This window comes from Nuphar pumila, chromosome 3 (genome assembly GCF_984573655.1).
Source record: "Nuphar pumila chromosome 3, dmNupPumi1.hap1.1, whole genome shotgun sequence".
NCBI classification, from domain to species: Eukaryota; Viridiplantae; Streptophyta; class Magnoliopsida; order Nymphaeales; family Nymphaeaceae; genus Nuphar; species Nuphar pumila.
Window position 1 is genome coordinate 143479729 of NC_143251.1, and position 12796 is coordinate 143492524.

General features: G+C 37.9%; 1 protein-coding gene across 4 annotated transcripts in view; it reads left to right on the top strand.

Annotated features, from left to right (window-relative positions):
* LOC149844210 (mediator of RNA polymerase II transcription subunit 15a-like) overlaps positions 1-12208 on the top strand; it is a 61831-nt gene extending 49623 nt beyond the window's left edge. For all 4 annotated transcript variants that reach the window (XM_090000408.1, XM_090000409.1, XM_090000410.1 and 1 more), the window contains 4 exons: positions 9063-9407; positions 11072-11266; positions 11409-11494; positions 11602-12208. In XM_090000408.1, coding sequence (XP_089856534.1) covers positions 9063-9407; positions 11072-11266; positions 11409-11494; positions 11602-11806 — 831 coding nt within the window. In that variant the 3' untranslated portion in view covers positions 11807-12208. The remainder of the gene's footprint in view (positions 1-9062; positions 9408-11071; positions 11267-11408; positions 11495-11601) is intronic.
* The last annotated feature ends 588 nt before the right edge of the window (positions 12209-12796 follow it).

Genomic DNA, 12796 nt, shown 5'->3' on the forward strand with positions numbered 1-12796 from the left:
TGTCACAGACTTACTCTCAGATATCAGAATCCCGAGTTATGTTATTAAAAAATGAATTTCAAAGTTTGAAGAAAGGCTCCATGACAGTCATGGAATACATAGGCCGCTTGAAGAGTATTACTGATCAATTGGTTGTTGTTGGAAGTGCTATTGCAGATAAAAATAAAGTTCAACAACTCCTCAATGGATTGGGTCCTGACTTTGACATGTTTACCACAGCTTTATCATGCCTTCCTCACTTGCCCACTTTTGACGACCTCCAAGTGAAACTTCTCCAGCATGAGATGATTATGAAGCAAAGGGCAGAAGGAAATGAATCAGCTCGTCCTCTTTCAGTTTTGGCCATTGACACTTCTGTAGGTTTTGGACGATGGAATGGAGGGCATCAAGGAGGCAGAGGCCGCGGACGCTTTGGGCAGGGAGGACGTGGTATCTTGCCTACACCTAATATTTCAAGGGGTTTTAACACAGGGAATTAGAGGAGAGTGTCCACTTGTTTCTTATGTAACAAAAGAGGACATGTGAAAGCTGATTGTTGGTTCAATCTACAGAATAGAGGAAAAATAAACAAAATTGAAAATAAATCCGCTACTTCTGTGGACACAAAAGGGCCATCCACAGATGTGCAACAACTTTTGTTATCAGCATTGTCACAGATGACGATCAAGCAAAATGAACAAGGCGAATGGTATGTTGATTCAGGTGCCGCCACACATGTTACGGGTAATGCGGGTAAGTTATCTCACTTATTGCCTTATTTTGAAAAAGGTAGTATAGTTACGGGAGATGGAACTTATCACTCCATTAGTCATACTGGCAATGCACATATCCCTATGTCAAAGTCCTCACTTCACTTGTCCAATGTCCTTCTTGCTCCTAATATTAAAAAGAACATTGTTTCTGTAGCTAAACTTGTTGACGATATGAATTCTTCCGTCGAATTTACTCCCTCTTTTGTTTATGTTAAGGATCTACGAACGAAGGAGACGTTCGCTAAGGGGGAGCGACAAGGAAACATGTACGTCTTCAAGGAGATTCCTTCAGTGTCTTCGTCTTCAATCCCAGTCCTCCAGTTGAAGTCGTCCAAGCATTCTTCAGTGTCTTCGCCTTCAGAGTCTTTGTTTTTTTCTTCATTGAAAGTTTTTAATTCATCTCATTGTAATAAGCCAGATATTTGGCATAGTCGTTTGGGACATTGTAGTCGAGGTTTCGTTGAAAACCTTGTATCTGATGGTCTCCTTCCAGAGTCTAGTTTATGTTCATTTTCTGATAATAATAATAAATGTTCTTCATGCGAACTCTGCAAAAGTCATGTTCTTCCTTTTCATATTATAAATAAAAGAGCTTCAAAGCCATTTGAGATTATTTGTTCTGATGTTTGGGGACCCGCACATATTCCTTCTCTTTCTGGCAGTCGTTACTATGTTATCCTTATTGATTCCTATTCCCGTTATACTTGGATATATTTCTTAAAACACAAGCATGAAGTTTTTCAAATATTTCGGGAATTCCATTCGATGGTCAAAACAAAGTTTGCTTGTGATATTGTGCATTTACAATGTGATGGTGGAGGAGAGTATTCATCGAACGAGTTTATTGCCTTTCTTCGGGATAAAGGAATAAGTCGACAGGTTTCTTGCCCTCATACTCCTCAACAAAATGGGGTTGCAGAGAGGAAACACAGGCATATTGTTGAGAGCGCGATGAGCATGTTACATGATAGCAATGTGCCCGTTAGTCTCTGGACAGAAGTTTTTCACACATCTGTTCATATCATAAATCGTCTTCCTATGGCACTTTTGGATTGGAAATCTCCCTATTATACTTTATTCGGGCAACATCCCTCTTACGATGAGCTGCATGTTTTTTGTTGTGTATGTTATGTACATATTGATTCATCTCTGCGAAATAAGTTTCAGGACAAGGCTGACAAGTGCAGATTTGTTGGGTATGCAGATGAATACAAAGGTTATCGATGCTATGATCCTACTACAAAACGTATTAGGACCTCCAGAAATGTTGTTTTTGACGAATGAAATTTTCAGGTCAATGACTCTGCAGCGTTGCCATCTCGAGAATTAGAAGTATATGATCCATGGATGAGCGCAAATCTTTTTGCTAATACAGGAGAAACATGTCAGACAAATTGTCCTTCCTTCGGCTTGAGTAGGGAGTTGAATGACTCACAAATACATGTTGAATCATCTACAGTTGAGCCACCCCCAGTAGAACGCTTCTCTGGGCAGATATACACTAGACGGGACAAAAATACAGAGCCGAGGAATGTGGAAAGCATCGCCAATGATCCGGCTCAAAGGCCGTCACGCATTAAGCATCCTATTCAACGATGGGTGAGTTATGAGACCTTCTTCCTTGATTTCCAGTTGTTTATGTCTCAGCTCACAAAACAGGCTGAACCCACTTGTTTTAATCAAGCTCTTCAATTCCGTCATTGGACTGAAGCTATGAATGAAGAAATGGAAGCTCTTCATGAATGCCAGACTTGGGAAATAGTCCCTCGGCCAGAAGGAAAGAATGTAGTTGGCTCAAAATGGGTTTATAAAACAAAGTATAAGCCTGAAGGAAGCATTGATAGATATAAGGCACGACTTGTTGCTCGAGGATTCACACAACAATATGGTGAAGACTACGATGAAACTTTTAGTCCGGTAGTCAAAATGGGTACTATTCGTGTCATCATGTCCCTAGCAGTCGATCGAGGTTGGAGCCTTAGTCAGATGAATGTTAAAAATGCATTTTTGCATGGAACTTTAAAGGAAGAAGTGTATATGGAGCAACCTCCTGGTTATGCCGAGAAGGATCCTACTGCCTGAGTGTGCAAACTAAGGAAATCTCTGTATGGGTTGAAACAGGCGTCTCGTTCCTGGTTTGAAAGTTTCTCTATGCAAATTCAGAGTTATGGTTTTAGAAGATGCTCTCTGGATCACTCACTCTTTATTTTCCAAAAGGCAGACATTGTTATACTTCTTCTTATATATGTTGATGACATTGTGATCACTGGGAGTTCAGATAATCATGTGCAAGACGTGAAGCAGTTTTTATTGAAAACTTTCAAAATAAAAGATTTAGGGGAGTTGAGGTACTTTCTTGGTGTGGAAGTTGACAGACAACAAGACACATTGACACTCATGCAACAAAAATACACTCTTGACCTTCTGGAAAGAGCCGGGATGACGAATTGCAAACCAATCAGTACTCCTACTGTATTACATCAAAGGCTGAGCTCTGAAGATGGTCATCTTTGTGTCAACTCTACAATGTATAGAAGTCTCGTGGGAATGTTACAGTACTTGACCTTTACCAGACCTGATATAGTTTATGCTGTCAATCAGGTATCCCAGTTTATGCATGCTCCAACGGAGGGTCATATGCAAGCTGTGAAGCGCATTCTACGTTATTTAAAAGGAACTATAGGAGACGGACTTGTTTATCGCAAGAACGATAATTTGCATAGAGGACATGAACTCATCACTTATACAGACGCAGATTGGGCAGGGGATCCAGATGAGAGACGATATGTCTCTGGATATTGTGTATATATTGGACACAATTTAGTGTCCTGGAGCAGCAGAAAACAAAAGGCAGTGGCACGATCGAGTACAGAGGCTGAATACAGATCGATGGCTGCAGGCACGGCAGAAGCCACATGGATTAGACACTTATTGAGTGATCTTGGGGAGACAATTATTCGATCTTTTCTTCTATGTGACAATCAAAGCGCAATAAACATTGCATGTAATCCTATCCAATATAGCAGAACGAAGCACATTGAGATTGATCAACATTTCATACGGCAGAAAGTCGAGATTAAGGAGATAGAACTACGTCATGTTCGAACAGAAGATCAAGTGGCAGACTTATTTACCAAGGGGTTAACAGGACGTCAATTTTGGCTATTGAAGAGCAAGTTGTACATGATCCAAAATCACGTACAACTTGAGGGAGGGTGTTAAAATATAGCTTGCGTATGGATCTGGATCCAGATCCATATGCATGGTATGTTAATGAAACACATGTTGTATTTCTCTCATTAATGGCATCCTTGTAATATCTCTGATATTACAAGGATAGTTGTATATCTGCTTAATATATAAAATGGTTAGGGCTTGGAGGTCGAGCATTGTGAGCCGCCCCAGCCATTGTGCTCTCTCTCTCTCTCTCTCTCTCTCTCTCTCTCTCTCTCGTCCTGTTTCCTGTAGATGTTGTACCAGATATAAAATCTGATATTGCATACACCAAAGAAGGAAGAATTAGGTAAAAAAGGTGGAGACTCTAAAGACACTTCCTTTCTTCCTCAATTATTCGAGGCATTTCAACAAATACTTAGATCTACATTCAGTGTCGTTATTACTTTATCTTTTTCTCCAGGTATGTGCTCTTGGATTCTTGATTTATGAGCTTCTTTTCATATAACTCCGCATGAGAGCTCTCTTTTCGACATATGCATAAATTCAAATTTATCTCATGTTTCAACCGCTGATGGGTCTTCTTTAAAAATTAAAAGTATTGGGACTTTAGATTCCAAAGTAGATTAAAAAATATTTTAACATTTTTTTGTTCCCAAAATTAGAATTGTTCCCAAGCTCAATCTTAACCTTTTTCGGTTTCGCAAATTGTCGACCATAGATGAGAAATCTCTTTCTCATAAAAAAGTTGCATCATGCAGGATCTTTGCCATAGGAGGGGAGATCTTTACCACATGAATTTTTTGTCTATTCCTTCTAAGTCATTTTGTAACTATGTCCAAGAAAAAGATATTGAAACATAGTATAAGATACTTGGACATTCTAGTTTCTCCAAAATGAATTTGTTCTCATTTATAGAGACTTTTTGAAATGAAAAAGATATTATTTATAAATATTGTCTTTGGGAAATGAAATATATACCTTTTCCTCTTAGAACTTTTATTTCCAAACGACCTTTTGAGTTGGTGCATTCGGATGTATGGAGACCCTCTCTGGTCATATCAAGGGTGAATATTCTTATTATGTTGTGTTTATGTAGTAACCAATGGCCGCACTTGTGGAGGGGTGACAACCAATTTTCCTATAACGGTTGGGTTACATCAAGGATCTGCTTTAAGCCATTTCCTATTTGCTATAGTGATGGATGAGCTTACGAGATCAATTCAAAAAAATGTGTCGTGGTGTATGTTGTTTGCTGATGATATTGTTTTGATTGATGAGTCTAGAGTTGGGGTTAATGCTAAGTTAGAATTATGGAGACAGACATTGGAAGCAAGAGGTTTTAAGTTAAGAGTAAGACAAAATATATGGAATGTCGGTTTAATAAGCAACGAAGTAGTGATGGGAGTGTAGTGAAGCTTGGTGAGCAAGAAATACCGGTGGATGATTGTTTCAAATATTTGGGATCAATCATTCAAAAGTATGGAGAAATTGATGGAGATGTAAACCATAGGATAAAGGTTGGGTGGATGAAATGGAAAAGTGCAACTGGAGTGTTGTGCGATCGTAGAATGCCATTGCGGTTGAAGGGAAAGTTTTATAGGACGACTATTAGGCCCGCTTTACTATATGGTACGGAATATTGGGCTGCCAAGAGACATCATATTCAAAAAATGAGTGTAGCTAAGATGCGTATGCTTAGATGGATGTGTGGAAATACAATAAAAGATAAGATTCGGAACGAGGAGATATGTAAGAAGGTAGGCGTTGCACCCATTGAAAATAAGATGAGAGAGAATCGTTTACGGTGGTTTGGACATATTCGGCGAAGGCCTAATGATGCGCCAGTTAGAAGGATGGAGAAATGAGAAAATATATTAGTTAAAAGAGGTCGAGGTAGGCCTAGTAAGACTTGGATGAAGATGATAGGAAAGGATATGAATGCTTTGAACCTCACCGAGGACATGGCATTGGATAAAAATGATTGGAGGAGAAGGATTCATGTGGAAGATCTAGAATGATTTTCTTTTTTGGTTCATATCGCCGACCCCAATTGTTTTGGGATGAAGGCGTAGTTGTTGTTGTTATTGTATGTTGTGTTTATTGATGACTTCACAAGATATGCACGGATCTACTTTAATTTAAAATCGGATGTTATTCTCTTTCTTTAAAGAATTCCACATGATGGTTAAAAATCAATTTCAAAATGAAATTTCTATTCTTAGGTCTGACTCAAGAGGATAATATATGTCAAAAGAATTTCAAAATTATTTGAAGAATTTCACATGATGGTTAAAAATCAATTTCAAAATGATATCTCTATTCTTAAGTCTGACTCAGGAGGAGAATATATGTCAAAATAATTTCAAAATTATTTAAAGAAAAATAAAATTTGTCATCAAAGATCTTGCCCTAAAACTCCTCAACAAAATAGGTTGGCGGAAAGAAAACATCGACATATCATGGAAACCGCTGGAACCTTATTTGCAAAAATATTCCTAAGAAACTTTGGGCCAATTGAGTGTGTCTTTATGGGTGCAAGTGCTTTGATTGATCTCTTGCCAAGGCAAATTATTGGTTCTCATGAACCAAATGAATGTGAGTTAAATGATTATAATAACATTTCTTTGAAAAATGATCAAGATTGCAATGTTTTAGAATTGCTTCCTAATAATGATAATTTAATTGAAAATCGTTCTCAAGATAATCAAATTTATACCCAGCGGAATCAAGAAAATCAAACCAATGTTTATGAAAGATATTCTCAAGATGTTCCTTTAGAAGAAACTCCTACCATGAACCTTCTCATTATAATGAGGCTAAACATTGTCTTCGTTGGATTGAGGCTATGGACTTAGAACTAGACGCCCTTTGAAAGACCCATACTTGTGAGATAGTGAATTTACATTTAGGAAAAAAAGGCTCTAGGTTGCATATGGGTGTTTAATGTTAAAACCAAAAGTGATGGAACCCTATAAAGATACAAGGCTAGGCTAGTTGTTAAAGGGTACTCCAAAAAATATGGAATTGACTATGAAAAAACCTTTGCATCGATAGCTAAAATGATTAGTGTTAGAACCCTTATAGTCGTTGCATCCACCAAAAAATGACTTATTTACCAATTAGATGTAAAAAATGCCTTCCTCAATGGTGATCTTAGTGAGGAAGTGTACATGGATCTTCCGTCGGGACTTGATATAGTCTTAAACAAACCTCTAAGGCTTGGTATGGCAGATTTAGTGTTGCTATGTTAAGTTTGGGTTTTCAATCTTGTTATATTGGCACTGCTCTCTTTGTTAAGAAAACAAGTATAAATGTTGTAATGTTATTATTGTATGTTGACGATATGATAACTACAGGAAGTGATAAAAAGGGAGTCGGTGAAATTAAATTTGTTTTAAAGAAAAATTTTGGTATGTCTGATATGGGTTTCTTGAGATATTTTTTAAGCATTGAGGTAGCATACTCTTCCAGAGGGTACATTTTTATTACAAATGAAGCTGACAATTGACATTTGTGCTAAGTCTAGACTTTCTGATGATAAGAAGGTGGAGATTTCTGAGATTGTCAATACAAAATTGAGGCTTGAAGATGGGATACTACTTGAAGATCTCATACCTTATAAACCACTGATTGGATCTCTCACCTATCTGTCCATTACCAGACCCGACATCGGCCATGCAGTTCATGCAGTTGATCAATTCCAGCATGCCCCTACAAGTTTGCACATGAGTGTTGTGTTGCGAATTATTAGATACATCAAGAACTCAATAAGCAAAGGGCTTTTCTTATCCTCATCATCCTCTTTAGATTTGCAATGTGTGTGTACATAAACAAAAAAAAACACATTATTTTTTTAATGCTTAAAAATTTTACTGGAAAAAAATATCTCTAAATCACTCTTAAGCTCTTTAGGGATGAATATGAACTAGCCACAAGGGGCTTTATATGTTTTCGAAAGAAAAAATTAAAGTGCATTTATAGCATATCTTAAGATACACCCCATATCGTAGTGTATCGTAAGATACAAGGGTGTATCATAAGATACGGGAGTGTATCATAAGATACACACTACGGGTGTGTATGAGAATACCCCATAGTAACGATACGGACAACCTTGGCTTCATATGTGATTTTATGGTTGTATTTTGTAAAATTTATCATTGTTTCATGTGATGATTTTTTTAGAATTTTTGAATTTTTTTTCTGATTTTTCTTGATTTTTTTATATTTTTGGATTTTTTTAAAAAAATTTAAGCTACGTATACGATATGGTGTTACTTTGGGCCCGACAGATATGGGTAACGATATGATACTTACAACCTTGGCTATATGAGTCTTCTTGGCCCTCTTATTTGTATATAATAGGGATCTCTTGTCCCATTAGATGTAATGTTTTCCTAAGCATTCTATCTCAATAAAGATTATTATTTTTTTATGTTTTTTATGCTCTTTTGTGTATGCTCTTTGGTGTCTCTTATGATCTCATGTATTTGCCATTGATTGGCTTGTGTATAGTGTGCTTGTGCACATTTAGGTTTTTTATAGCCATTGTATGCACTTAGGTGTTTTTGTGTTGCCTTTGGCATTTGTTTTGTCCCCTGTAGTTCTTTTTTTTATGCTTATGCACATTATGATTTTCCTTTCGTTTGATTTCAATACATTTATCACTTATCTGTTTTTAATAATTAATAGATATAGGGCAATTTGATGTAACTTGAAGGAATCACTTCTTCTGTACCATAGGTGTGTGAATGCTTTTGGAATTTCAATACAGTCTGAATGGAAATTAGGAGTACAAGTCACATGTTTATGCATATTCATGTCTATTGTAGTGTAAATTCTGTAACTTGGAAAACAAAGAGGGTGTCAGTACAACTGATATAGATTCTATGCTATAAAAGTATTTTTCCATTTGTAGTCCTTTATTGATCTCATGTCAAGAGAATATGCCTCTTCTGTATTTTGGTATATTTTTAGTTCGCAATTACAGCCAATTCAATATATGATCTCTTTCTATGTAGGATTAGTAATTCTTCACCATTATTTTTGTGATGCACACAGGTGAGCATGTTTCATCTATAATAAACCAACACGTTTCTAGAATCTATGCTAATGAAAGTTTTTTTGCTTCAGGTATCATCTGTGTCATCTAAAGCATTCTCATCATCTATTAGTGATATAAGTTCTGTTGTGAATTTGATTGATCGAATGGCCGGCTCAGCACCTGGGAATGGATCTAGAACAGCTGTTGGAGAGGATTTAGTGGCTACAACCAGGTGCCGCTTGCAAGCTAGAAATTTAATCTCACAAGATGGAAATGCTGCAACAAAGAAGATCAAACGAAACACAAGTGCAATGCCATTGAACACCATATCGTCAGCTGGAAGTGTGAACAACAGTGTTCATCAGCCTACTAGCATGGAGTCATCTGAACTGGAGTCAACTGCAACCTCTAGAATAAAGAGGCCGAGAATTGAGGTATGCTTTAGTTAAGGTTTTTCTATGTTAGCCCTATTTTATATGCTGAACCAAAAAAGTCCCTTATTGTTCTCTCCAAAAACATCCTTATGTTTTAGGCTTTTAGCTAATGCTGGATCTGTCCCTGGAATCACTGGATCTGTTCCTGTGGTTAGATTCCCTCTCTAGGATCTCCAACGCAAATTGTTAATCTATGATAACTTGTCATTGTACCTCCACACGTATGATTTGAAAGAGAGATGGCGGGAGGGCAATGTTGTGGTTTTCAGGTCCGTGCCCAGGATCACACTAGGTCGGATCTGATATCCATGCGGTTAGGGAACTCACACAAACATAATATAGCCAGAAAAGAAACAAACCATGCACAAGAACACAAAGATGTACATGGTTCGGCAATATGCTTACATCTAAAGGGAGAGTACTGATAGCCTTTATTAATACGAAATCAATCACCAAACAATAGAAGAGAGAATATGTAACCAAAATATCAAATGGGAACAACCACTTCTATCCTTTGGTCCTCAAAACGGAGTGATATGTGCAACCAAGATCTTCCTCTCTGTCACCAAGAAGAAGCCAATGTACCCTTTTCTCTCAAATTCTTGAACCACTTTTCCCAATACCCAAGAGAAGCCTAAACCCTAAAGAGCCACTACAAGAGAGCCAAAATACTCTATTGTCAACACCCAAAAGACCAAGAAGAAACCCCAAGAGAGCTACCCACTCTCTCCTCTCTATTACCAAAGCCAAGACCCAATAAAAAGCCCCAAGATGAATAGACGTTTAAAGAGAGAGCCACTCTCTCTCTCTTGCTTTTTCTCCTTTTTCTCTTTTTACCTTCACAGTTAACACTCAAGGAACCTCATATGTGGATCCCAAGGAAACCCATGTTCAAGCCACAGAACAGGCAAGGGGTCCTCTGTATTCTTCCAAGATATGGTTTCACTGAGGAAAGCAACAAGACAGATGGGCTGATGACTAAACATGACAGTGATGGATAGCCAGCAAGTACATGGCGCAAGCAACGGGCAGTTGGTCAGGGTTTCACTGGGTAAAGGTGAAACTAAAGAATAAAAGTACACAGTTCACAGTAAATTCATAGGGATTACAAATAGGTTTATGTTGTTGACCATGTATGGTCAAACTGTATAGGTAATCAATGAAGGATGGATGTGTTAATGGTTGAAAGAGGGATGCTTTTGGAGAAAGAGATACAGCAGGGATCTTTGAGTGTAACCATTTGCACATTTGAAATATGATGGGGAATATCATGGAAAAAGAACCCTTTATCAGTTTGGGTTGTTTGGTGACGAGTGGAATGGTGGGCATGGTGGATCTCATCTATCTGAAACAATTTATGGTCTAGATAGATGCTAAAGTTGCCTGACAGTGTTATCACATGATTGTTTATTCTATATACCATCAGCAAATTCCTTAAGAATTGCTAGGTTTCCACAGATGCAATGTTTGTCCTACACTTAAGGAGTGCTACAATTGATGCAACATATAATAATACCCTTGTTGTTTAGACTGTTTGAAAGCATTGAAATGGGAAACATCTGTAAATTTCACTGTTGGCCTCGGTCTGTTTGAAACTTTGAATTCTACATTGTTTGTCAAAACGTGCGTTCTTAGGGATCTCATAGTCTTATGTCCTTTTGCAGGTTAACCAGATGCTTCTAGAAGAAATCAAAGAAATAAACCTGAAATTGATTGATACAGTCGTGGATGTAAGTGATAAAGATAGTGATTTGACTGCTGCTGCCACTGAAGGCAGAGATGGGATTGTCGTCAAATGCTCCTATAATGCAGTAGCTCTCTGTCCAAGTATGAAATCTCAATATGCATTGGCACAAATGGTAATCTAAACTTCTCCTTTTTCAGTTGAACTATGCATAGAGAAGGATATACTAACCTTCGTCCTGATTCATGGTTCAAGTTTGTTCAATTATTGATATGTTATTGGATGAAGTTGATAGTTCAAATTTTATTGTTTTGCAGTCTCCAATATTGCCTTTGCGGTTGCTTGTTCCTTCAAATTACCCCAAGTGTTCTCCAGTACTGCTGGACATGATACCAGTTGAAATGTATGTATGCTCGTTTAAACTAGCATTTGTTTCTTCTCCTTTTAGTTGTTAAATCGACCTTTTTTCTTTCCTCCCTTCTTGACAAGGTTGGCCATGTTTATATGCAGTAAGGAGGGTGAGGATCTTTCTGCAAAGGCTAAGTCGATGTTCAGTTTATCGGTTCGTGGCCTTCCACATCCCATGTCATTGGGAGACATGGCGAGAATGTGGGATGTTTGTGCACGCAAGGTGATGACAGAGTATGCACAACAGAGCGGTGGTGGTAGCTTTAGCTCAAGCTATGGCACTTGGGAGAACTGTGTGGGTGCCTAATTCTTTGTTAAGACCAAGACAGACTTTGTGCCTGGCTAACAGCCTCAAAAAGAGTAGGATGACTGGCAAAGATATGGTGCATGACCTCCTGTGGGAACTAGGATATCCAACGTGTTTAAGAAAAAATGGGAGAAGTGATTTGTGATGAGCATGTGATTGTAGCTACATGTATTTATTAATTGGTGATAGATGTAAATTGTATTTGTCGTGATGAAATTTAGTAAGTTGGAAGAATTCATGAAGTAACAAGATTCTCTAGCAAAGATCTGGTGCATGACCTGATGCAGGAACTAGGATTTCCATGTTTAAGAAAAAAAAAAAGAATTTATCTGTAATGAGGATGTGATTGTAGCATGTTATATTTGATAATTGGTAATAGATGTTAATTGTATTTGTCATAAAGGAATTCAGTGAGTTGTGGGAGATATTCCTGAAAAAGTAGTGTGATTCTGGCAAAGACATGGTCCTAACCTACTGCAGGAACCAGGATTTCCAGCATGTTTGCGAAAAAAGGAAAATTGGGTTGCAAGGGTGTGATTATAGCAATGAGTTGTATTTGATAATTGGTGATAGATGTTAATTGTATTTGCCGTGAAGGAATTTAGTGAGTTGGATGAATTCCTGAAAATCTCTCTCTCTCTCTCTCTCTCTCTCTCTCTCTCTCTCTCTCTCTCTCTCTCTCTCTCTCTCTCTCTCATGTGTGTGTGCAAGTGCGTGCATGGGCATCCCGTCTTTCGGATAACTTACTTTGACAGGACTAGGTCAGGATGGGAATTGGTCTTGGGTCTCCTGGAGTTAGCACCCCATCAAGGGTGCCCTTGTCTCATGACAGGTTCTTTATGCTGTGGTTTCAGTTTCATGTTGGTAACTGTAGTCTCTCTCATGAAGGCTATCTTCAATTCACCATATCATGAACATGCCAAGTTCCACTTATCTTTCTCAAGAGGCCTTTGCCAAGGTCTGCTACAAGATGAGCACATTATCATATCG